This window comes from Kwoniella mangroviensis (assembly GCF_000507465.2).
Source record: "Kwoniella mangroviensis CBS 8507 chromosome 1 map unlocalized Ctg01, whole genome shotgun sequence".
NCBI lineage: Eukaryota > Fungi > Basidiomycota > Tremellomycetes > Tremellales > Cryptococcaceae > Kwoniella > Kwoniella mangrovensis.
In genome coordinates, this window is record NW_027062533.1 from 785,430 (window position 1) to 807,094 (window position 21,665).

At 44.6% G+C, this 21,665-nt stretch overlaps 10 protein-coding genes across 10 annotated transcripts; 7 read left to right on the forward strand and 3 right to left on the reverse strand.

Annotated features, from left to right (window-relative positions):
• Positions 1-26: 26 nt before the first annotated feature.
• On the forward strand, positions 27-485 carry I203_100279 (uncharacterized protein; the record flags this gene model as incomplete). Its single annotated transcript, XM_019149118.1, has 1 exon — positions 27-485. One exon carries the CDS (start codon positions 27-29, stop codon positions 483-485), a length of 459 nt encoding a protein of 152 aa, XP_019001645.1.
• Positions 486-767: 282 nt separating this feature from the next.
• On the forward strand, positions 768-1,973 carry I203_100280 (uncharacterized protein; the record flags this gene model as incomplete). Its single annotated transcript, XM_019149117.1, has 3 exons — positions 768-1,317; positions 1,489-1,719; positions 1,801-1,973. 3 exons carry the CDS (start codon positions 768-770, stop codon positions 1,971-1,973), a joined length of 954 nt encoding a protein of 317 aa, XP_019001644.1.
• Positions 1,974-2,413: 440 nt separating this feature from the next.
• I203_100281 (uncharacterized protein) lies at positions 2,414-4,749 on the reverse strand (the record flags this gene model as incomplete). The annotated part of the gene is made up of 4 exons (XM_019149116.1): positions 2,414-2,991; positions 3,044-3,266; positions 3,321-4,502; positions 4,639-4,749. The coding sequence occupies 4 exons, from the start codon at positions 4,747-4,749 to the stop codon at positions 2,414-2,416; spliced, it is 2,094 nt and encodes a 697-aa protein (XP_019001643.1).
• Positions 4,750-5,436: 687 nt separating this feature from the next.
• On the forward strand, positions 5,437-6,781 carry I203_100282 (uncharacterized protein; the record flags this gene model as incomplete). Its single annotated transcript, XM_019149115.1, has 6 exons — positions 5,437-5,484; positions 5,541-5,571; positions 5,648-5,833; positions 5,941-6,302; positions 6,371-6,385; positions 6,449-6,781. 6 exons carry the CDS (start codon positions 5,437-5,439, stop codon positions 6,779-6,781), a joined length of 975 nt encoding a protein of 324 aa, XP_019001642.1.
• A 757-nt stretch (positions 6,782-7,538) lies between these two features.
• Positions 7,539-10,858, forward strand: I203_100283 (uncharacterized protein; the record flags this gene model as incomplete). The annotated part of the gene is made up of 23 exons (XM_065516601.1): positions 7,539-7,651; positions 7,716-7,727; positions 7,814-7,824; positions 7,896-7,920; positions 7,983-7,990; positions 8,057-8,087; positions 8,148-8,179; positions 8,272-8,462; positions 8,525-8,548; positions 8,607-8,666; positions 8,722-8,970; positions 9,045-9,137; positions 9,191-9,203; positions 9,272-9,289; positions 9,344-9,358; positions 9,409-9,487; positions 9,541-9,665; positions 9,719-9,779; positions 9,841-9,907; positions 9,969-9,980; positions 10,030-10,195; positions 10,248-10,496; positions 10,605-10,858. The coding sequence occupies 23 exons, from the start codon at positions 7,539-7,541 to the stop codon at positions 10,856-10,858; spliced, it is 1,908 nt and encodes a 635-aa protein (XP_065373419.1).
• A 956-nt stretch (positions 10,859-11,814) lies between these two features.
• Positions 11,815-15,909, forward strand: I203_100284 (uncharacterized protein; the record flags this gene model as incomplete). The annotated part of the gene is made up of 17 exons (XM_065516602.1): positions 11,815-12,133; positions 12,210-12,422; positions 12,485-12,505; positions 12,562-12,584; positions 12,650-12,718; positions 12,777-12,861; positions 12,925-13,112; positions 13,169-13,316; positions 13,379-13,593; positions 13,648-13,746; positions 13,806-13,899; positions 13,956-14,177; positions 14,249-14,407; positions 14,465-14,571; positions 14,627-14,747; positions 14,803-15,155; positions 15,214-15,909. 17 exons carry the CDS (start codon positions 11,815-11,817, stop codon positions 15,907-15,909), a joined length of 3,132 nt encoding a protein of 1,043 aa, XP_065373420.1.
• A 370-nt stretch (positions 15,910-16,279) lies between these two features.
• I203_100285 (uncharacterized protein) lies at positions 16,280-17,351 on the forward strand (the record flags this gene model as incomplete). Its single annotated transcript, XM_019149112.1, has 5 exons — positions 16,280-16,560; positions 16,652-16,972; positions 17,094-17,137; positions 17,201-17,206; positions 17,269-17,351. The coding sequence occupies 5 exons, from the start codon at positions 16,280-16,282 to the stop codon at positions 17,349-17,351; spliced, it is 735 nt and encodes a 244-aa protein (XP_019001639.1).
• A 563-nt stretch (positions 17,352-17,914) lies between these two features.
• Positions 17,915-18,770, reverse strand: I203_100286 (uncharacterized protein; the record flags this gene model as incomplete). Its single annotated transcript, XM_019149111.1, has 3 exons — positions 17,915-18,029; positions 18,096-18,413; positions 18,478-18,770. 3 exons carry the CDS (start codon positions 18,768-18,770, stop codon positions 17,915-17,917), a joined length of 726 nt encoding a protein of 241 aa, XP_019001638.1.
• Positions 18,771-19,498: 728 nt separating this feature from the next.
• On the forward strand, positions 19,499-20,264 carry I203_100287 (uncharacterized protein; the record flags this gene model as incomplete). Its single annotated transcript, XM_019149110.1, has 4 exons — positions 19,499-19,733; positions 19,863-19,910; positions 19,967-20,101; positions 20,170-20,264. The coding sequence occupies 4 exons, from the start codon at positions 19,499-19,501 to the stop codon at positions 20,262-20,264; spliced, it is 513 nt and encodes a 170-aa protein (XP_019001637.1).
• A 228-nt stretch (positions 20,265-20,492) lies between these two features.
• Positions 20,493-21,662, reverse strand: I203_100288 (uncharacterized protein; the record flags this gene model as incomplete). Its single annotated transcript, XM_019149109.1, has 3 exons — positions 20,493-20,600; positions 20,693-20,780; positions 20,893-21,662. 3 exons carry the CDS (start codon positions 21,660-21,662, stop codon positions 20,493-20,495), a joined length of 966 nt encoding a protein of 321 aa, XP_019001636.1.
• Positions 21,663-21,665: the final 3 nt, after the last annotated feature.

A 21,665-nucleotide genomic window follows, 5' to 3' on the forward strand; every position in this document is an offset into this window, starting at 1 on the left:
CTCCATTTTCCTTTATATGATATAAGATGTTCGGAACCACCCCACCAGTCCATCCCTCTGCTTTACAAGCTATCTCTGGAAATCATTACGGAATGGGGTACGAGCAACCTATGCCTCAAGCTCAAAGTTCACCTTATGGTGGTGTAGGTTTTGGTCTGGGTGGAGGCGGTAGTGGCGGAATGATGAGTCCTGGTTCGGGTGGTGGTCAGGCGTTCCCTTCCATGCGTAGTATGGGGATGAACCTGAACATGGGTGGGATGGGAGGAATGGGTGGAATGGGTGGAATGAACGGTATGGGTGGAATGAACGGTATGGGAGGAATGGGGATGAGTGGCATGGGAATGGGAATGGGTGGTATGGCTGGCTTCCCTTCTATTAATAATGGGTTGGTCTTTCTGCTTTTTTTCAAAACCTTCGATTCCCCGTTTTCTTCTTCATTTCATCATTCTTTTGGCGAGATGTTAGGCGACGAGTCTGGACTATGAACTATACTTGATAGTACAGAACTATACCTACGGTGAAGTCTAGGTTCCGCCCGTGATATCCCGTTTCATCCTTTCCTTTTGAACCCATGACTCATGATCATTATCTCTTCCAATTCATAAAGGAAAGATCTAATTTACTGTACTCGTATGATCCTACTATCTCATATCATTTTGCCTTCAAATTCATTCATAACGATATCCAACGAGACCTCATATCCACCCTCGTATTTCTTTTTCTAAACGTTCAGAGCTGACTGTGTTTTTCTACCTAATTCGCAATTCATGTCATCTATATTCCCTCAACGACCTACCACTCACTATCGACGTATTTCATCTGCTGAAAACGCCAACACTAATCGCAACGGTAACGGGAAAACATCTTCTCCTACTCGACAATCTCGTCATTCCCACTCGAAATCGCCACTTTCCCCTCTTCGCTCTCAATCTCATACACATGGTTATCATCATCATGCTCCATCAATTACATCTCATTCACCTAAACCCCATTCACTCCCGCCTTTACGCCACTCTACCACACCTTTATCCTTGTCCTCACCTCTGACTCGACCTCCCATAACCCCACGCGCCAACAGTATGATGTATAACAACCCTTACCAATGGGGTGGCCAATCGGCAAATGGAATGATGTCTGGTGGTTATAATCCATATATGATGCCTGGTTCAACAATGAATGGTTTCACTCCCAGCAATGCTGGTGGCGGAGGTGCCATGCCAGCTCAGAGCGGTATGACAGATGGAGGTTTGAAGCCATTTGATTCATCCAAGATGAAACAGGGTCGTATGGGCCATTATGGATATCTTGAAGGTCGAGGTGAGTCTTTCCGTGCCCCCCAAGCGGTCTTCCAAACGAGATCCTGGGAAGACCGATATCTTCTCCCTGTTCACTTCTCTCGGTTCGCCGTGTTCCTCCTTTGTCCGTCGTCCTTTGTTATAACGATGTTGACGTCGATCTAATTGCTGATAATCAACCCTATTCTTGTAGAGCTGGCAGGACCACCCGTCGGATTCTTACCTGCTGGAGTCCAACCTGAACAATATCACTCATCATCACCTTCAGCCCATGGCCAAGGTCAAATTTCACCCTCGCACAGAGCAGCAAGTACAGCCCGGCAATCGTACTATACTGCACCTGCACCTTCGGGAGGTGGTTCAGTAAATGGTTCGATGGCTTGGGGCGATATGGGTAACACACCAAGAGCGAGATATGATGGATGTGAGTTTTCGACTCGACTTTTTCTTTTCTGTACTGGATTTCTGATGATGCTGATCCGATGTATATGATATTGATGACTAGCCTCATCAGCCGCTGGATATGTCCAAGCTGACTTGGATACTCCGTACCCACGTACTTCGGGTGGAGGAGCTTCGTCAGCATTCACAAGGTACGGTCCGGATGGATCCGTCGTTAATGGTATAGATGGTAGGATGGGCATCAACCATAGGAGATTGAGAGAAGGTAGAGTTTAAGTGCGATTTCGATTCTACAACTTGCTCTAAAAGGCTTTGGAATATTGTTTCTGGCTCGATTTCGTGTAAGGTATAGGTGGCAGTGTAAATTGTACATAAAGTATGAGTCCTTCTGCAGTTTCTCATTTCGTCATCTCATCGTTTGTTCAATTGCGATTTCCATCAATGTGAAGTATGATAGGGTAGGATGTTCTGTAAATTCAAGTATTTAGCAATATCAATTCATACAATAATATCAGTACAGTAAAATATGCTTTTGCCCAGGTCGAATTTCTCTTTGTGATGTTACAATGTATATGCATGGATGTTTACATAGTTTCTCCCAGTATTTCCATTTGATGAGTTTGATGTATTTTGGATGGGTTGGATTATTTGTGCAGATGTTCATTATGGTTTTCGTAAATATCGTTGAATTGGTTTGTTTGATTTTTATTAATCTCTCATTTCCTCGGACTAGGTGTCCATGTCATTCTCTTCTCAGGTTTCCCACCCCATCCTGATCTACTTTCCATTACTGCTCCTCGATTTTTCCCGCCCGTCGACATGCCAATTCCACCATGAGTGGTCATAGGACTTCGTCCAACACTTCGTTCCAGCAACTTCCTAGCAGCTGGAGTCAAGCTTTCAGCCTGTCTTCTCGGCGTAGCAGAAGAAGGAGGTAACATCTTTCCAGGTGTCCGTTCACCCCTTACCGATCGTTGAGACTTATCTGCCGCAGCACGGAGAGTGGATGAGAGGGCTCCACGCTGATGATGGGGAGTGAATGATTTGGCTCGTTCGGATATGGATCTACTAGCTTTATCGGCCAATTTCCTACCTATCTCATCTCTCCTTTTCGTTTCTGGCAATTTGAATGATCGAGTCGATTCCAACGGATCGTCCGTCCCGTCAAGAGCTCTAGGAGTGGATAGTAACGTTCCCCACGTCAATAGCGAGGGTAAGTCCTGAGGTGATGGAGAAGGGTCATTGGGTAATAAGGGATAATTGTTGATGACTGGCATTGAAGGTTCTCGATGATCTACATGACAGGTCAGTCTCTGATTTTTGAAGAAAATAAGAAAAATACTCACAAGGAGTACCTTTTACAGCTGCGTCGACCCAACTTCTAGCGGGACTACTTCCCCTCCTACTACTACCTTCTCCTCGACTTGGTCGAGCTTCCTCTTCGTCCGGTAATCGGGTATTTGCGTGAGTGATCGTAGGTGGATTAGCAATTGGTTGAGCATTCGTGGGTCGAGGTTTGGGATATGGATCAGAGTTGGAATCGGCAGGAAACATGAGATTATTACGAGTCTGATAGCAAACATTAGTAGTCTAAACTAAGAGTCAGAAGCAACTTCAGCTCACCTTGTATCCCCATTGATCCGCACCACTACCTGCCAAGGATATACTATTATCTTCCTCGCCCATCACGGCATTTTCGACCCTGATCCTCAGTGCTTTCTCCTCATCACCTCTGCCTCTACCTTCACTACCTCCTGATGCACCTTCACGATGAGGTACGATCTGTCCATCTTCCGTCGAGATGAGTGCTGTACTAGGCAGGCCAGCGTCGGTCAAAGCTTGCGTAAGAGGATGTTTGGGTGGGAGAGGAAATTCAGCTAATTTGGACTGAGGCGCAGTAGTCGTATCCCCGATTTTGACTAGTGCCGAAGAAGTTGATCCAGACGCATGAGGTATCAATGCTCCACTTTCTACTTCTGTAAACGTATCTTCGTCATCTGGGTTGGTTGAAGACAATCGGTCTTTTGTCCCTTCGATGAGTTTGATGTCTTTCCAAGCTTCCCCTTCATTCCTGTCTCTTCCACCTTCCGCCAATCCACCTATCAACCTCGTTCCTTCACCATTCACTCTCCAATTCCCACTCGTAGCAGCATCTAAAATCATCTTCCTTTTCTCTTCACCTTCCAACCTTCTTTGATTCGCTTTTTTCTCAGCTTCCCAAGCCCATCCCCATCTTTCTTCCCTCCTCCTCTTATTCTCTTCATCCACAATCTGGACGAAAGAAGCATTATCTTCCGAAGTGTAGTTTCGCTGAAAAGCATCTAACGATAGATCATCTCTGATCATTTTCTGTCTGGGTCTCTTGAAAGGTCGACTCGATGGACCAGCTTCGCTATTGGTAGGACGAAAACCTGATCCATCCAATTCATCGTAATCTTCGTATTTCCTTCTTGAGCTTTCGCCACCCATGGGCGTTTCCCAGCCTCTAGCTCCGACAGGTGTTCGATTCGGTCTAGCTCTACTTCCAGGTAATGAGATATAGGGTGTACCAGCCATTGCAAATTCGGTCCTCCTCACTCGCTCAGCATCAATATCATCCAAGCTTCTCCTTCCTCCCACAGGCGTAGACCGTCCATTGTCCTTCTCCTGAGCTAAATATGCCAGTTTGCGTATCGATGCCGATAGGAGTTCGGGATCATTTTCGGTCAAGGCAGTGAGATAGTCGTTCGTTGCGTGTAGATGAGGGAGGTTTGGGAAGAAATCTCGAGTGATGATATGTGATAATGCATCCCCATATGTATCTTCCTATGAAGCACATAAGTCAGTATGAAGTATGATTGGTAATCGTCTGGCAAACCAAGGCGATAAGAGATAGACTATGACTGTATCATGCCTTATCTATTTGATAAAGGAGAGAGCGAAAAAGAGAGCAGCAACTTACGTCAAGTACGTGCTGCTGATAGAGTGATTTCTGACCTGTTTTGGGTCCCGAGATAAGCTTGGGTGTAGGACCAGGTCGGGGGATCAGGGAATTATTCGATTCTCCCGACATGTTCATGTATTGTGATACAAGATAAGGTATGTATGAAGAGAAAGAGAGTACTCGATGGGTTCTTGACGATCATTTGTAGAGCGAACTGAATGATGAACGGATGGATGGGATTTGAGCCAGTTGGGTGGCAACAATGATAAATGGGTGATGCATATAAGCTTGAGTGCTCACCTGAAGATACAGTCTTTCTTATCTGCGGTGATGGTTTGTCAGACAACATGAGCGCGCACATCTAGGATTTGGTTGCATACGACATCTCGATGTCCGCTGTATATGGACGGATGTTCTTGACTATCGCTGGTCTGGACCATGTAACTGGATCAAGAGTGATCTCACAATTAACTGGATGAGGGGGATAAGGCCAAACACACAGATCGGCATCAAATTGAGATTAAATAAATACACTCTCTCGGCTGAATCCGATGATGGTGATGGTGACGAGATGAAACTCAATTAAGATGTGATGCTGATCACCCGTCTTTCGTATCTCCTGACTTTCGACGCTTTGTTGACAAGTTCACATATATTTCGACTCGATCTGCTTATCTCTTGATCTAGATCTGCTGTGTGTATACAACCTCGTCGACTTCTGTTCCTTGTCGCTTTGCATATCGTTTGTGGTCGTGTTATACCTGCATTCTCCCCTTGTCTCTCGCTATCAGTAGGATCTCTTGAACATCGAGTAAAATGACAAAAAGGACGATCAGAGTAGCTCTGTTGATCAATGATACACCCGTGAGCTGTTACCTGTCGTGAGACAGAAAACATAGCTGACATGCAGTACAATACAGGTGCCAGCTGTGTTAGAAGAAGATGGAACATGTAAGTGTAACATTCTATCTCAATCACAAATTTTGACCGGTATCTTGGTGTTGATCCTTTATACAATGCACTGAAGACTACGATATATACAAACGATGGCTCTTACAGTCGTTATCTACATATCCCGATACTGCCATAGCGAAAACTACGGAATTGATAATTGATGGATATGACGTGGTGGATAAAAGAGAATATCCACCTGAAGATAGGTTATTGGCGAATTCGAAAAATGGTTATGACGCTATCATGTTGACTGGATCAAGTGAGTGATCAGATCAGTCGTCACAGACTCGTTGAATCTCTACTCGAAGTGAACCTTATGCTTCAGCGAGGACTCCAATTCAGCATGAGCTGATGCATGTGCTCTAGAACATACCGCCCATGATCCCTCCAATCCATTCGCCCCGCCTTTGATTTCCTTCATTCGACGTCTCACTTCATCTGCGGAATACAGTCATCTGAAATTCATAGGGATTTGTTTTGGACATCAGATCTTATCGCTAGCACTAGGTGGGGAATGTGCTAGTGGACAGAATGGATGGGAGATAGGTGTATATGGATGTAAATTGACGGAAGAAGGGAAGAAGTGGTGGACTTGGCATGGCGATGAGGATGAGAAGAAAGAAGACGGTGGTAGTGGACATGAGAAAGATGGGAAGAGGGTGAATGGTGTTATCGAGAATGGAAATGGACATGTGAGAGTGGATGGTCAAGGTGGTGAAGATAAAGTGGTAAGTATATATCCCCTCATAGAACTGCAACAGGAAAGCTGAATTATACATCTGAATTGTTCTGTTAGTATCTGGAACAAATGGTAAGTCATCATAAACCAATGACTCCATCAAGCGTACTGATAGTTACACATTATACCATACAGCACCGAGACCACGTTCCCTCTGTTCCACCGTCATGTCACCTCCTCCTCTCCACTCCTCAATACCCCGTTCACTCTTTCGTCCGTTATCACCCCCTTTCCTCACCTTCCAACCCCATCGCTCAGATATTGACCGTTCAAGGTCATCCGGAATTCACACCTTCCATCGTATCTCATATCATAGATGCTAGAAGTTCCACCGGAGTGTTCAGCCCAGAGGTCACTAAGGAAGCGAGGAGAAGAGCTGGTGGGAAAGGTACGGGTGGTGAAGGGTTTGGTAGGATTGGATGGAGCATTTGGAAAGTGTTGTTGCAGAATGTACCAGTTCAAGGATAGGTATGAGAATGCTTCTTTTAGTTTTTTTGCATTTCAAATATGCACGATTTGTATGTCCCTTGGTGTTATATCAGTAGTTGCGAGTATGAAACTATTGAAGATTGTGATTATGATCATGATCATGAGTATGCATCCTCACTACCCCTTGATCATCACTGGAGTATCCTCTGCCCATGCACCCTTTTTATTCTATTTATCGGGGCTTCTCATCACCCTGAGCCCGTCTTCTGTGAGATGTATAATATATGGTGCGCCACATACATAACATACACGATATATGTATAGCCACATGACGAATCATGCTGGGTCACGGTGGTTCGGTCCATCTCCGATACTCGAGCAAAGCCAAAGCTGCGTCTTAGCGTTCAATCAATTCGACGTGTTGTTCAAAACATACATACACCATACACTATCACTTGACCTCATACTGTCAAGTATCACTGGTTCTGCCTGCGGACGGACGGACATTCAGCAGTACCGGTCTGTATTGATATACTGCCTGTATGACCGGTGGATCACAAGATTGGTTAAATTAGATAGATAAACATATATAAAAGGATAAAGGAAAGTCCTTTGTTTGATTTAGGATTTGGTACGGTTCAACGACGGATTCTTGGATCATCTCGTGTTCATCATCATCATACATATCACAAAATTGAAGACCCAACGCGTGATCATCCTATTCCAACCAACGTCATTGTGAATTCCGACATATCTCTCAAGACGATATCGATCAAGAGACAACTATCAAATCAAGATGTCAGACCCGTCTGTGCCCCTCGTAAGGGGAAAGACGAATCACAAGCTGAAAGGCAATTCGTTGTTGTATAGTGTCTCGGTATTTCTCAGTATAGGAGTATGGCTATTTGGGTGAGCAATCAAAAGTCACTCACCATATGGTCGCAGGATGATGCTGATGAATGAATGATGGTAGATATGATCAAGGGTGAGTTTGAAAGGTCAAGGCTGTGTCTGTGTCTGATGAGCAAAGATGAATACTGATTGGGTATATTCCTGGGGTGGGAACAACAGTGTCATGTCAGGTGAGTTTGACGCTTCGTTGATTTTACTGTCCGACCACGACGGGTGGATGCTGATTTGTTTTGGGATACAGGTATAATCACAGGACCGTACTTCAAGTAAGTGATCCCCTCCGAGTTATTCATAATGATTTCATGCTGATCATCTTTCCACTCTCCAGAGCGTACTGTAAGTATTAACATCATCGAGTCTAGTACTGCCAGTGCAGTCATTAATGCTTTCTCTATATAACAGTCAATCAACCTACAGCAGGGAAAGTGGGAAAGTGAGTCATCATCTTCAACGATATTTGAATGAACCGGTGCTGATGGGTCCCACTTGATAGTATGGTAGCAGTTTTGGAAATAGGAGCGTTCGGTGGGTTCTGCTCAATCTCTTCTGCTAGCATATACGTCCCGCCTTCCCTCCTAACTCGCGAGAAGACGTACTGATGATGACTGGTACTGTAGTGACATCACTTGCAGCGGCACATCTAGCCGATAATTACGGAAGGAGAATGACGTTAAGAACGGGCGCTTTTGTATTCACTATCGGAGGTGCGATACAGACCTGGTGTATCGGCTTCAAGTCGATGTTATTGGGTAGAGTGATAAGTGGATTCGGAGTGGGAATGTTGAGTATGGTAGTGCCTATTTATCAGGTAAATTTATCAACATGATTGATCTAGAAGAACAGAGTTGCTGATCACACGTACTTCAATAGTCTGAAATTTCTCCTGCTAGTCATGTGAGTACCTACCATCGATGTACACCTTTACAATACTAATCACAAGAATATACCGCAGAGAGGTTTGTTAGGTTCAGTGGAATTTACAGGAAACATCATTGGATACGCTTCTTCAGTCGTACGTATCAATTCGTCCTTTCCCAGTGGGGAATAAATCGCTGACAGCCCCGAAGTGGATAGATTACGGTTGTTCATACCTCCAATCCAACCTATCGTGGAGAATCCCCCTATTCGTTCAGTGCTTGGGAGGGGCAATCTTGGGATTAGGATCATTCATCGCTCCTGAATCGCCTCGATACCTCATCGATACAGACCAAGATGTAGAAGGGTTGGCGGTGATAGCTGATTTCCAAGGAAAGGAATTGGATGCACATTCGGTACAAGAGGAATATAAGGAGATCAGAGATGCTGTACTTGCCGACGTGAGTCACAATCCTCCGACAAACTCCGTGAAGTGTTGTTGGGCAAGAAATTGATATTGAGTTGATCCATCTAGCGAGCTGTTGGGGATCGAAGTTATAAAGCCTTGTGGAGGAGGTATAAGGGACGAGTATTGATTGCCATGAGTAGTCAGATGTTTGCTCAACTTGTAAGTCCCTTATAATAAAGGTCAGAAAAGGAAAGCTGACAAGTGTTGCCTAGAACGGTATCAACGGTAAGCTAGGTGTGAGAAGGTATAAACATTGGGTCTCAACTGACGAGTAATTGATCCGTGGTGTGCAGTCATCTCATATTATGCTCGTGAGTGCTCGCAAAATGTTCCATGTAGGGAACCCAGCTGACAATCGCATACAGCATTGGTATTCGAACGTATGTTGTGATTTTCTCCCCCTTTGAGTATATACACTGACCCTACGCAGAGGCTGGATGGATCGGTCGAGATGCCATTCTGATGACTGGTATCAATGCCATGTTTTATGTCGCAAGTTCTCTACCACCGTGAGTCGTTGGAAGACTTTGTGGTCGATAAAAGACTAACCAACTACGCTTAGGTGGTTCTTGATGGACCGGGCCGGTCGACGACCTATCCTGCTTACCGGAGCAGTCGCAATGGCTATAGCTCTTACAGCTACTGGATGGTGGATCTACATTGATCAAGCTATCACCCCGAACGCAGGTGAGAGAATTTGACGCTACCGATCATTATATGTCATGCTGATGATGCATTAGTTGTCATTTGTGTCGTTATATACAACGCTGCTTTCGGGATGAGTTGGGGACCTGTACCCTGGTGAGTACCTGCTTCCTGCTTCGTGTAGTCATCCAGCGCGTAATGCTAAATATTCGTCCAGGCTGTACCCTCCTGAGATTATGCCATTACCATTCAGAGCTAAGGGTGTCTCTCTATCAACGGCTACGGTGAGTCATTCGTACGGTTGGAAGTCGAGCTGCAGCTGATTCTGTGTATGGATTGCGTTAGAACTGGCTCTTTGTGAGTTGCTAGATGCGACGAGCTCCAAATAATTGCTAACTTCATTCAGAATTACTGGGTCGGTGTTTCCACACCTGTATTCCAAGAACTCATCGGATGGCGACTATACCCCATGCACGCGTTCTTCTGTGCACTTTCCTTCGTACTGGTATACTTCTTATACCCCGAGACACGTGGTGTACCATTGGAAGAGATGAACTTGTTGTTCCAAGACGGTAAGCTAGTGGTAACCACAGTATCGAAATCGGCTGCTGATGTCAATCATAGAACCTGATCTGGATGATGATGAAGATGACGAGGATGGCTCAGATAACGACGATGACGAGGATGCTTCAGCAGGATCAGGTTCCGAAACCTCTTCCTTAGTAGGAGGAAGTGATCGACGAAGACGGTTCTCTGACGGATCGTCACTACCGATAAGCAACAAATCTACTGCTGATCAGAGAACGGGATTCTTCGGTAAGATCCTAGACTCGGTCGAAGGCGTGTTTGGAGGTGGTAACAGTAGGAGAAGAGGTAGCGTCAGAGGGGAATATAATGCTGTTGGGGGACAATAGGAACTCGCGAGTGAGTCAAATATCTTCAAGTTATGTCAGACAGTCGAGTTGACTCGGTGATGTGCAGGGCTCAATGCTAGAGGTAAACCAATACGCAAATCTCGAAGATCAAAGGGTAAAAATAAGATGGAGAGAAATCCTGTCGATTTGGAAGCTGCAAGAGAATTTGAGTTTGAAAATTTACCTGATTTACCTGAACATGATATTGATATTGATCATGTTGAAGGTGAAGATGATATTGGAGATGTGGAATTACACCCTTCCAAAATAGGAGGTGTAGAGTTGTCAAGAAGGAATACCAATAGCGTTGAACCTCGATAAAGTAAGTATATCCCATGGGAAAGAATGTGTAGCATAAGAATTTGATTTGCTTTGATTAGATTAGATGGAAAGATATGGCTGGTGATCACTTGCATCATGCATGGTTAGTGTATAGAATGCCAGTCGATACCGAGTTATTGTAAGATTCTGGGGTGCTCGACTCATGTCATGGTCGTTATCGGAAGTGGACAGCGGTAGTCGATCGCAGAACCGAGTGGAGGTTGACCGGGGCTGTGTTTCAGGTTTGGAATGGGAAGAGAAAAAAAAGAAGATCTGCCGGAGGAGCAAGTAACACAGCCCCTGTCCATCTACCCTGAATCCTTCATCCCTGTTATCTTATACAATAGTGTCTGGACTCAATCTCACCTCGCTGCGTGTTACGGGTTGCGGGGTGGAGAACCAAAAACCGTTTTGAAACCAAAACACGCGTATGACAGCAACAATAGGAGAATCCATGCTACATACTCACACGAAACAGATTGATTGGTCTTCTCATGTCGTCACACTCCAGTACAAAGTAACGAAGATTTTTTCCAGATAGCACAATAGATATTCGCAGATACCTTTGCATTTCTCATATCGATATCGCTTGTTCGAATTCTCACTCTCACTCTCATTCTCTCTCGGAAAACAGAAAAAATCCTCGGAGATCGACAATACGAAAGAAAGATATTTAGTGTGAATTGAAACTGCGCTACCACACTAGCTGTACATCATCCATCACAACGGAGGGTCAAGTTACATCATACCTCCTACAACCAACACCACAATTCAACCTCTTGACGATTTTCACTTTCGTTTAATCAGTACACAAACATAAATTGACCAAGGTATATATATACACTCACACACACCATCGAGTTGACAGACTCGACGTCAGTCGTTCTCAAGACGGTGCAACACTCATTCAAACACATCCTAATCTGTAAACGTCCGCCTAGTCCACCTTCGTCAAGATGTCCGACGTGGAAGACGCAGCCTCTTCCCTGGTAGCAACATGGAACTCTACCCTATCGTCCGTATCAGTCAAAGCTGTAGGATCCCAAATTGCTTTGATGACTGGGATATCCCTCGGTACGATCCTCGCATTTAGTTTCTTTAGACCCAGAGAGAAGAAGGTTTACGCACCAAAGATAAAATATCAATTACCTAGACCTGCTGATCCGGCTGATGATCCGGATTATGAACCTCCCCCACCACCTATATCCAATGGTTTTTTCGCTTGGTTCAGTCCTGTCATTAGACTAAAAGAGGAACAAATGATAGCTAATGTCGGTGAGTCGACATTTCGACTTTCCGTTTACTTGTCGTGAAATACTGAATGTGTATTGAATGTATTTGGATTTTATAGGTCTCGACGCTACCACTTTCCTTCGATTTCTCCGCATGCTCAGAAATATATTCTCCTGCATTACCGTCCTTGGTGTAATCCTTTTGGTCCTCAATATCATATATAACCTCAAATACGTTGAGAGTAAAAATAGGAACGCATTGAGTCTGTTGACTATTCAGAATGTGAGAGGATCGTGGATGTGGCCTGCTTTGGGTGTAAGCTATTTGATAAGTAAGTCTACAGTCTGTATCGTATTATTGCACGATATGAATGTTGATGTTTGTCTTTGTTAGATGCTATCGTTATGTATTTCGGTGAGTTATCGGATCAAGAAGAATTCGTAGAGGTAATCGAGCTGACATTTTCGAAGTTTGGCGGAATTGGCAAGCCATGGTAAGTTTGCTATGCTCAAGTAGACTGTATCATCCTTCTACAGATGAGCTGACGATTATGAACAGATTCAACTGCGAATGAGATGGTTCAGATCGCCAGCTTATCAGACCAAAATCTACTCCAGGACATTGATGGTGAGTAGACTCCATAAAAAGAGCCATATCATATTTGGATGCTGATAAGGGCCCCCAGGTCACTCAAGTAAGAAAGGATTACAGAAGCGACGAAGGATTGGTAGCTCTCATGGGTCTGCTCAAGGTTGATGGTATCAAAATTGGTGAGTCCAACTTCATGCCTCGATGCCCTATTGTAACATTTTGACGTTGTGTGTATGTTATAGGTCCTGAGATTGACTGCACATCAATCGGTAGAAGACTGGAAGACTTCCCAGAGATGGTAGAAGATCACAACAAAGCTGTTGCAGAGTTGGAGGAACACCTGGTGAAATACCTTAAAAACAATCAAATGGCCAGCAAGAGACCTCAGATTAGGAAAGGCGGTTTCTTGGGAATGGGAGGTGTCAAGAAAGTGAGTTCCGATTCACTGATTCAACTGGGCATCAACAAGCTGACTCGGATGCGAAGGACGCAATCGATTATCATGCCAAAGAGATTAGGTTCCTGAGGGAGAAGATCGACACTAAGCGTCAAGCTATTGATTCACTCTTGAGAAAGGAAAGACATGCTAGGAAGAAGGGTGGCAATGTTAACAGGATCGAGGGTGAAAATTACGGTGAGTAACATTCTCATTTCCTCATTAAATTATGATTTCTGATTGATTTGCGTTGTGTATAGGTTTCGTCACCTTCAAAACCATTGCCGAAGCCCATCGAATCGCTCGTGCTCACCAAGGGAAATTGAAAGAATTACATGGAGCGCAATTACACCTTGCCCCTATGCCTCAAGATATCGTGTGGGAGAACATCTCGAAGGATTCAGCGGAGATTGGATCCAGAAGGACGTTCGGTTTCATCTTCATTGGAATTATCTGTTTCTTCTACACTGTTCCTGTGAGTCACTAATGAACATGTCGAACGTCTCCCGCTGATCGTTCGGATGATTAGTTGTTGGTGGTATCATTGCTTGCCAATCTGAGTGCTTTGACACTTTATGTAGGATTCTTGAATACTTGGAAGAGTGCCGGGCAATGGGGTAACTGGACAGTGAGTTCAGTGAAATACGTACACCACTTTCTGAGCTAATCCATAAATGGAATTCCTAGTTCTCTCTTGTTTCTGGTATCCTGCCGTCAATTATCTCTTCAGGTTTCGGCTATTTCTTGCCCTTCATCATGAGACGAATCAGTAAATACCAAGGTAAGCCACATCATGTTAATGACTCACATGGTTCAATAGCTGACAGCATTGCTCAGGTGCTCCCACCCGATCTCGACTAGACAGAGCGGTCACAGCGCGATATTTCTTCTTCGTGATCATCTGTAATGTGGTCATCTACTCGCTTTTGAGTGTCATCTACACCGCCGTCGCGACCGTCGTGGCCGAGATTGGGAAACACCAGAGTGTGGGAACGATCTTCAAGACCCTCGAGGATATTCCTGATCGAATTCAAGGTACCTATGTGCAGCAGTCCACTTGTGAGTAGAGAATATCTCTTTACGTAGTCCTGTCGCCAGAACTGCATTGCTGACATGCTTTTCTTCTGTAGATTGGCTTACTTGGTTGCCTCTTCGAGGTTTCTTGGTGATTTTCGAATTGATCCAACTAATCAAACTCGCCCTGGTCTCCCTACGAAGATTTATGTTTTCCCATACCCCAAGAGACATCAGGGAGATGACTAAGCCTGGCTACTTTGAATACGCCATCGGTGAGCAACCATGTGCTTTTGCCCGAAAGGAATTCGTGCTGACCGAAAGGATTATAGTCGTTGTCAATTTGCTATTCGTCTGTGCGGTTGGTATGATCTACGCACCTCTCGCACCACTAGTAGCCATTGGAGCATGTGCAGTGTTCTGGTTCTCTTCCATCGTTGTTAGTAATTCTCTTTCTGCGTTTGTCGCACGATCTGACCACTTTGGGTTCTCAGTACAAATACCAACTTCTCTACGTCTACATCTCACGAGCGGAAAGTGGCGGTCGAATGTGGAATGTCTACGTTAACCGATTATTGGCTTGTTGCATCTTGATGCAGCTCTTGATGGCTTTGAGTAAGTTCGCCATCTGACTGTTTTACAATGACTCGTGAAGCTGACAAATTTGCAGCTACCGGATTGATCCGTTCACGATGGCTTGATACTGTCGCCGCCGCACCCCCTATCCTGATAATAATTGCCTTCAAGATCTACATCTCACGTACACTCGAGAACCAATTCCGATACTACAATCCTACTCAGCAAGAGCTTGAACAAGAGAGGATGTATTCGATGTCTGAAAAGAGGACCAAACATTCTGAGATGGAGAAAAGATTCCTTCATCCTGCTTTGCAACAGGATAAACTGTATACGATCATGGTTCACAAGAGTCAAGAACAACTTGCTCGAGAGGTACTCAGTGCTTATCCTTGGTTCGCTGGAAAGCATCAGCACGATGGTGTGGAGATCAAAGCCGTTCGAGAAGTGAGCTTAAATAATCGAACCGTGCAAGAGTGGTCAGCTGACATGTTGTTATGCATAGGAAAACCTCGAGTACGACCCCAACCGAGACGGACCTGCGGATGTTGCCCATCAAGCCGATTGGGATGCTCGATCAATCGCTTCTACGGAAATGCTGGGTGGATTTGGTGGTGGGAAGAGCGAGCTATCTTCGACTGCACCTTCACCCGGTGTTGATACCGACGCGTATAACCATTACCCATTACCTGGAATGGACTCGCATGTCAATTTACCATTGGATAACCCATCATCAGATTACCTTTTGGCACAGCAGCGAGATCGATCAGACGAGTACCGGAATGACACACAGCCACCACGAAGGCAGAACAGTCGACCTTACCCACTCAGTCATGCTAGAGGTAATTTATCGGAGACTGACATTGTGGCGAGTTCACCATTGTTAGAGCATCAACAACAACAACCTTCATATGATGCTCCACCATATTCCAACGTGCCTTATCCTCCCAGCGCCTACACTCAACCTCCCATTGGATACACACCTCCGACCACGAGGAGGACTGCGTCTGGTAATGAAGATGATATAGGTCAGACGAGATGGGATCAAGGTGATTTGGAAAGAGGTTATACCCGACCTCAGAGCAACAGGCCGTCACCACCTCAACGATCATATAGCAATCAAAGTCAAGATGATCAAGGGCCGTATGGAGGAGGATGGCCGCAGCATGATAGAAGGAATCAAGGTGGTCATGGGTGGTAGGTAACAATTGAGATGAGAAAGCGCTGGTCGCGAAGTGTACATTATTCCACTTATTCATACATATATATATGACCTCTCGTATATCCATTATACACTTAATCAGATGATATTACAATGAATAGACCACGAGTGAATGAACGTGAATGCATAGATGGACATTGAAATGATCGAATGAGCGGTGATATTGGTTGAATGTCATTACGTAAATGTTGTTGCCACTTTTCATCTCAGCCAGCAAGTCGTGCTCTCTCATCCATCTCTCTTTTCCACCTGTTTCTCTCTCTCTTTCCAGTCTGTCTCTCAAATCAGCTTCAGTATCTCATAGTATCCTACACACTCTCTAACCACGTACACATACCTCTCACTCACGATGGAAGCAGAACTATCGACTTACAAGGATCAACTGGCCTATGTCAACTTACAGCTCGAATCAGATCCCAACAATGAAGGACTCAAGACACTCAAAACCGAGCTGGTAGAGTTGATCGACCTTACTCAGCAGGCTATGGGTCATCCAGCTGCTGGATCAACGACGTCGACTAGTGCCGGGACTACGAAGAATGATAAGCCGAAGGGGAAGGGGAAAGAGGATGCTGCGTCTCAGTATAAAGCTGGGATGGATTGTATGGCAAAATATAAGGATGGGAAATGGTATGTACGATCTGTTGGCTGATCTTCGGTATATTATCAGCTGTACAAAACTTGATTCAAAGATTTAAGCTGATATCTGAGTTGATTCTAGGTACCCAGCCAAAATCAATGCCGTGATCGGATCACCTGAATCACCTCAATATACGATTACCTTCAAAGGTTATACAACATCTACCAACGTCCCTTTATCCTCTTTACGACCTCATGATCCCTCTGCACCCATACCCACCCCCGTTGAACCTACCAAGAGGAAACAGGAGGAACTGACGGAGAAGGAAAAGGAGAAGAAGAAGAAGAAAGGTGAGAAATGGATGGAATCTCAGAAAGCGAAAGCGGACGAAATCAAAGATAAGAAGAGCGCTTGGGAGAAGTTTGGAAAGAAAGCTAGTAAGAAAGGGATTCATATTTCTGGGTGAGTACGGTCTCTGTTTTAGCTTTCATTCTTAATCTTGTGAAGGGAGATACTTCCCAGTGAACGACATAAGACGCGATCATGAGTCTGAGTATGTACTGATGATTTCTGTGTATTCCAGTCTCGAGGGAAAATCAGTGTTCAGAACACCAGACAATCCATTTGGTGAGCTATCACCATATTGTAGATCCTCAAACATAGCTGACATACCCTTTTCCACTCATTCAGGCAGAGGTACGCTGCCTTCGTTCCACGAAGGAGTGAGATGAGAATCGCTGATGTTTCCTCCGTTGCAGTCGGAGTTACTGGCTCAGGTAGAGGTGTGACAGAGTACGAGAGGATGGGAAAACATAAATTCGCAGCGGATAAAGAGGAATAGGTGTAGCATAACCAACCTCATCTTGCCTTTTCTCGTCAATCTCTCTCTTACCGTTGTACAACCATTCACTTTCCGTTCATTCAGCTACCGTCGATCATTGGCTTCAAAATACCTCGTCAAGATGGTCTTCAATGAAGCGATAGCCAACCTCACCCAAGGAAAATAACCTCATGATACGATCCAAGCGTACTTTTTTTTCCTCTCTTCCTTCCACTTAGAATCATCTATCCCTTCTCTTTATCATCTGCTGAGTTACCGTATTTTTCCTTTTCAGACGTGGACAAATCTGTCTCGGGTACGGAGTGATAAGTAAGTGGGACGAAGTGGTATGTTCCCCCATGCATCTATGGTCAATTCTGTCTTTTCGTACACATATGAAATACCTTACTAACGAATGACTATCAAATCGATATTCGCTACCATTCCGTCACCTCACACAAGCCGAGTGATATCATTGGAATACCACTGTCCATGCTGCAACAGCGCTAAGCATACTTTTCTTTACTGCATCGATGTTCATACCCTCCATCCGCCGATACTTGATTGCCTTGATGCTAGCAAGTTCACCTTGTCCGTACCCTCCCTCCACCAGTCACATAATATTCCTTGATATCGTGCGTCGAAGCACATTGCACTACCACCCAGAAAACCCAAAGACACAAAGCGACGATGTTCACGCTAGAGCGAAATATCAGTCCAGGTCAGCTTGTACTGATTTATGGAGTGTTGTACCCATATACTCACAAGTAACCTAAGATGTCAGGACTCAGATCATGTCCTTTACTCCTCGCCAAACCCCAAACGACATTATCCAATACTAACACCGTGCCAGTGATCAAGGTCAATAACACGCATATCCCTCTCTCCCACCATTTGGGATCCCGCATGATATCTGACCATGAATCCGAACGTCTATGACGTGAGGCGAATGCGCAGGTTGCGAGTATGAGAACTAGGTAGGTGATGAGGAGGATGGAGAGGATGAGATGGAAGAGAAGTAATAATGGGAAGCCGCTCATTGGATCTGGCCAGGATGAGGTGGAATATAAGAACTCTCGAGTTCTTGGTCAAGCCAAGTCATTCAGCTCGAGATATCCATGGGTCTCATGTCCGTGGATGGACTCACCCAGAATCTTGACCGTTGACTCCATATCCTTGAGCAGCAATTTTGAAATCACCTTGATATCCTCCATCATATACCCAAACGGGTAACAACCAGAAGCCAGCCAAAAAACAGATCACAGCGATGGAGAAAGGTAAAAAGATCAATAATATACTTTGAGCAGTTTTACCCCCGAAACTGCATTTACAGCAAAAGAGAGGATTCCATCCTCTCCGATATCTGTCGTAGGTGGAGTAATCTCGATGAGATCGTTGGCGCCCTGATGAATGATGACGAGATGAATGGTGTTTGCCCATCTTTTTTCGCGGTTACTATGATTTAGTGTCTTACTTGCTCAAATTTTATTGTTTATCCTATATTCGTTTTTCGCCAGGTATTTGGTCATCAGCGAAAGCAGTATGTCTCCCATAATGCATACTTATTTCGATTTATGATAGGTTACATGTTGTATTCTCTTACCTTCCCTTCTTGATCCTGTCAATGGACGTTCATAGAGACTCGACAGACAAAGGACAGGCTGACCTGTAACTTGTTGTTACCACCATGCAAGTTGCACTACATCATGAGGTTATCATAAAAAGAGCCACAAAGATCCCTCGAGCTGTTTACTTTCAAAGGTGTTGTACAGTACGTGCAATTAATCTATTCTCTGCTATAGGATCGAAAGGTGTTGTTGACATCCCACTTGCATTCAGCTTGGGGGAGGTCCAGAGTGGAGGTTTGAAGCTTGCTTACCAATGGATCCGATCGCAGCTTTGTCAAATACTCGTACCAACCTCCACTGTCCGTGGTCGGCGTTGACCGCTTTTGGAGATGTTTGTGATTTTTGGTGAAATGATCTCATATAGTGGAGGAGCTGATGTAAGTGACTTCTGGCGAACTCAGCTTGGTCGTAAAATCCCACAAAAAAGCTGTCAGAAGCAGTATCAGGTATATATGGTAGCTCAGGATGAACAAAACGAGATGCATGTCCTCATCTGAATAGACTAACACTTAGCACGATCAAGCGATCAATTCATTGACGATGCCAGCCACCCCCCTTCCTTCCCCTCGTCGAATCTTGACTGCAACTGACTCTCAAGGTCAACCAGTGGTATTGGACGATACAACCCCTTTTTCAAACGATAATGAGGAATTAAAGGCTTTTGTCGGATACGTCCAGCCGGATTTGATTGGAAAACCAGATCAAGCTATCAAGTACTCGGAATATAAACCTGCTAAAATTAGCCATGATGATCAAGTATCTTTAAGATGGGTCGGTGAGTCTACACGCTGTCCCATTCTTACCTGGATTACACCTACGGTGATCATATATCCTTGGAGTCCGAAATTGAATGAAGGACTCTTCTGAGCATACACTGACCTTTCGGATTGTGTTGATTTTCTAGATATTCCACCTAAATATAAAGGGGATCAACATTACACTAACACTTTCGGTGAGTTAGTCCACTCCTGTTGAACTTTCAACGTATTGACTCAACTTGCTCTGCAGACTACGTCATCGTCACCCACGGCGAACTCGAACTAGTCTTGCCTGATGGTCAAAGCAAAATCGTGAAAGTTGGCGATACCGTAGTTCAAGCTGCCAATATCCACGCTTGGAACAATAATACTGACCAATGGGCAAGTAAGTGACAATGATCATTTTCCAGAATCAGATGTTACAAATAGCTGACGCGGATTGGTTTTTACTAGGATTCGTGGGTGTGGTGGTGCCTTCTGAAAGTGTTAAAGTCAATGGTAAAACGCTTGATCAACCTCCCATCAATGGCTATCACGCTCAGTTCTAAGTCCTGTTCAACCGATAATTCAAATTATCAGTGATCCTCTTTGGAGATAAGTAGCTTTGCAAATGAATGAGAAGAAGGAGTAGATACATGAGATACATGACATGCATGTTGGATAGATAGGAGATAAGAGTGAAATCGAAAATATCGCACACCAAAGTCTTGTTGAGAAAAACCACTACATCACAAAGCCCAAAAATCGTTATACGTTGATTTGATACCAATTTCTTTTTATTCCAAGACCTTTGAAAGTACAATAGCAATAACGATTATAGTCATTAACAATACTGAGAATCCTAATGTACCATAGGCGCATCTTTTGGCATATTTCATTTCCGCCTTTCAGATAAGATCGGGAAAGAATCAGCGGATTGATCAAACCTTCTATTGGGATTAATGTTTACTGGGATATCGCATGGTATTGAACTCACCTTTCTCAAGATAACGATCATCTCTTCTAATTTTTGAGCTTTCTCCGGATCACTCTCTTCCTCGATTGGTTTCAATGGGATCCACATACTGAACAACAGAAATATCAGCATGTATCTCTCGAGCAAGAAGAGTAGGTATCGTGGCACGTTGTTTCCGAAGGATGGAGGAGGACAGATGAAAATCCAAGATCACCACTCACATGCACATCCCGATGATCCACAACAGAGGACATATCCAACCCCACTTCCACAAAGCTCTAGCCAGCGTCTTGGGTTCCGTCTGAGTCTCCTCCGCGTAACATGGCAGTGCGTCAGACGACTGTAAAGTGAATGTCGGTGATTGATGACCGCCTAATCCGGCGGTTGGATCGAAGTATAGTTCGTCATGGCTGGTCTGGTGGTTTTCGGAAGTAGGAATGGAAGCGGTGATGATCGGTCGAGGAGCCTGGTGGTTCTCATTGGCGTAAGAAGGTGGTCTAGAAGCTGAGAAATCTATCTGTGATGTCTGGGATGCTGATGATGATGAGGGTCCAGCCTCAGGTTGATCCTGAGCGAAGACGGGAAGTGGTACTGGTACATCAACAGGTAAAATATACCTTGGAGGCTGTTCTTCTCTGGACAATCTTGTGATTGCGATCAAAGAGCTATCGAAAGATTTTGAAGATGGCAATCCAGCTGATTCCAAGGATAGAGATAGATCTTCGGGTGTGGATGGTACTGGCTTCCTTTTGATCCAAGAGGTCGATTTTCTATTAGCTAATTTTGGTCGACTAGTAGGTGTAGTGGCAGTCTTTGGTGTCTGAGGTTCACTCTCTTCTGATGAGACTGGTGAGGAGGAAGGCAAAGGAGGTGGAGGAGTGGACCGATCGCTTGGTACTTGAGTAGGCAATGAAGCGATTGATTCGAGAGTTAATCGTCTTTCGGATCTTGGTGGTCGAACAGGTGTTGAGGGTGTAGTTGGTCGTGACATTTT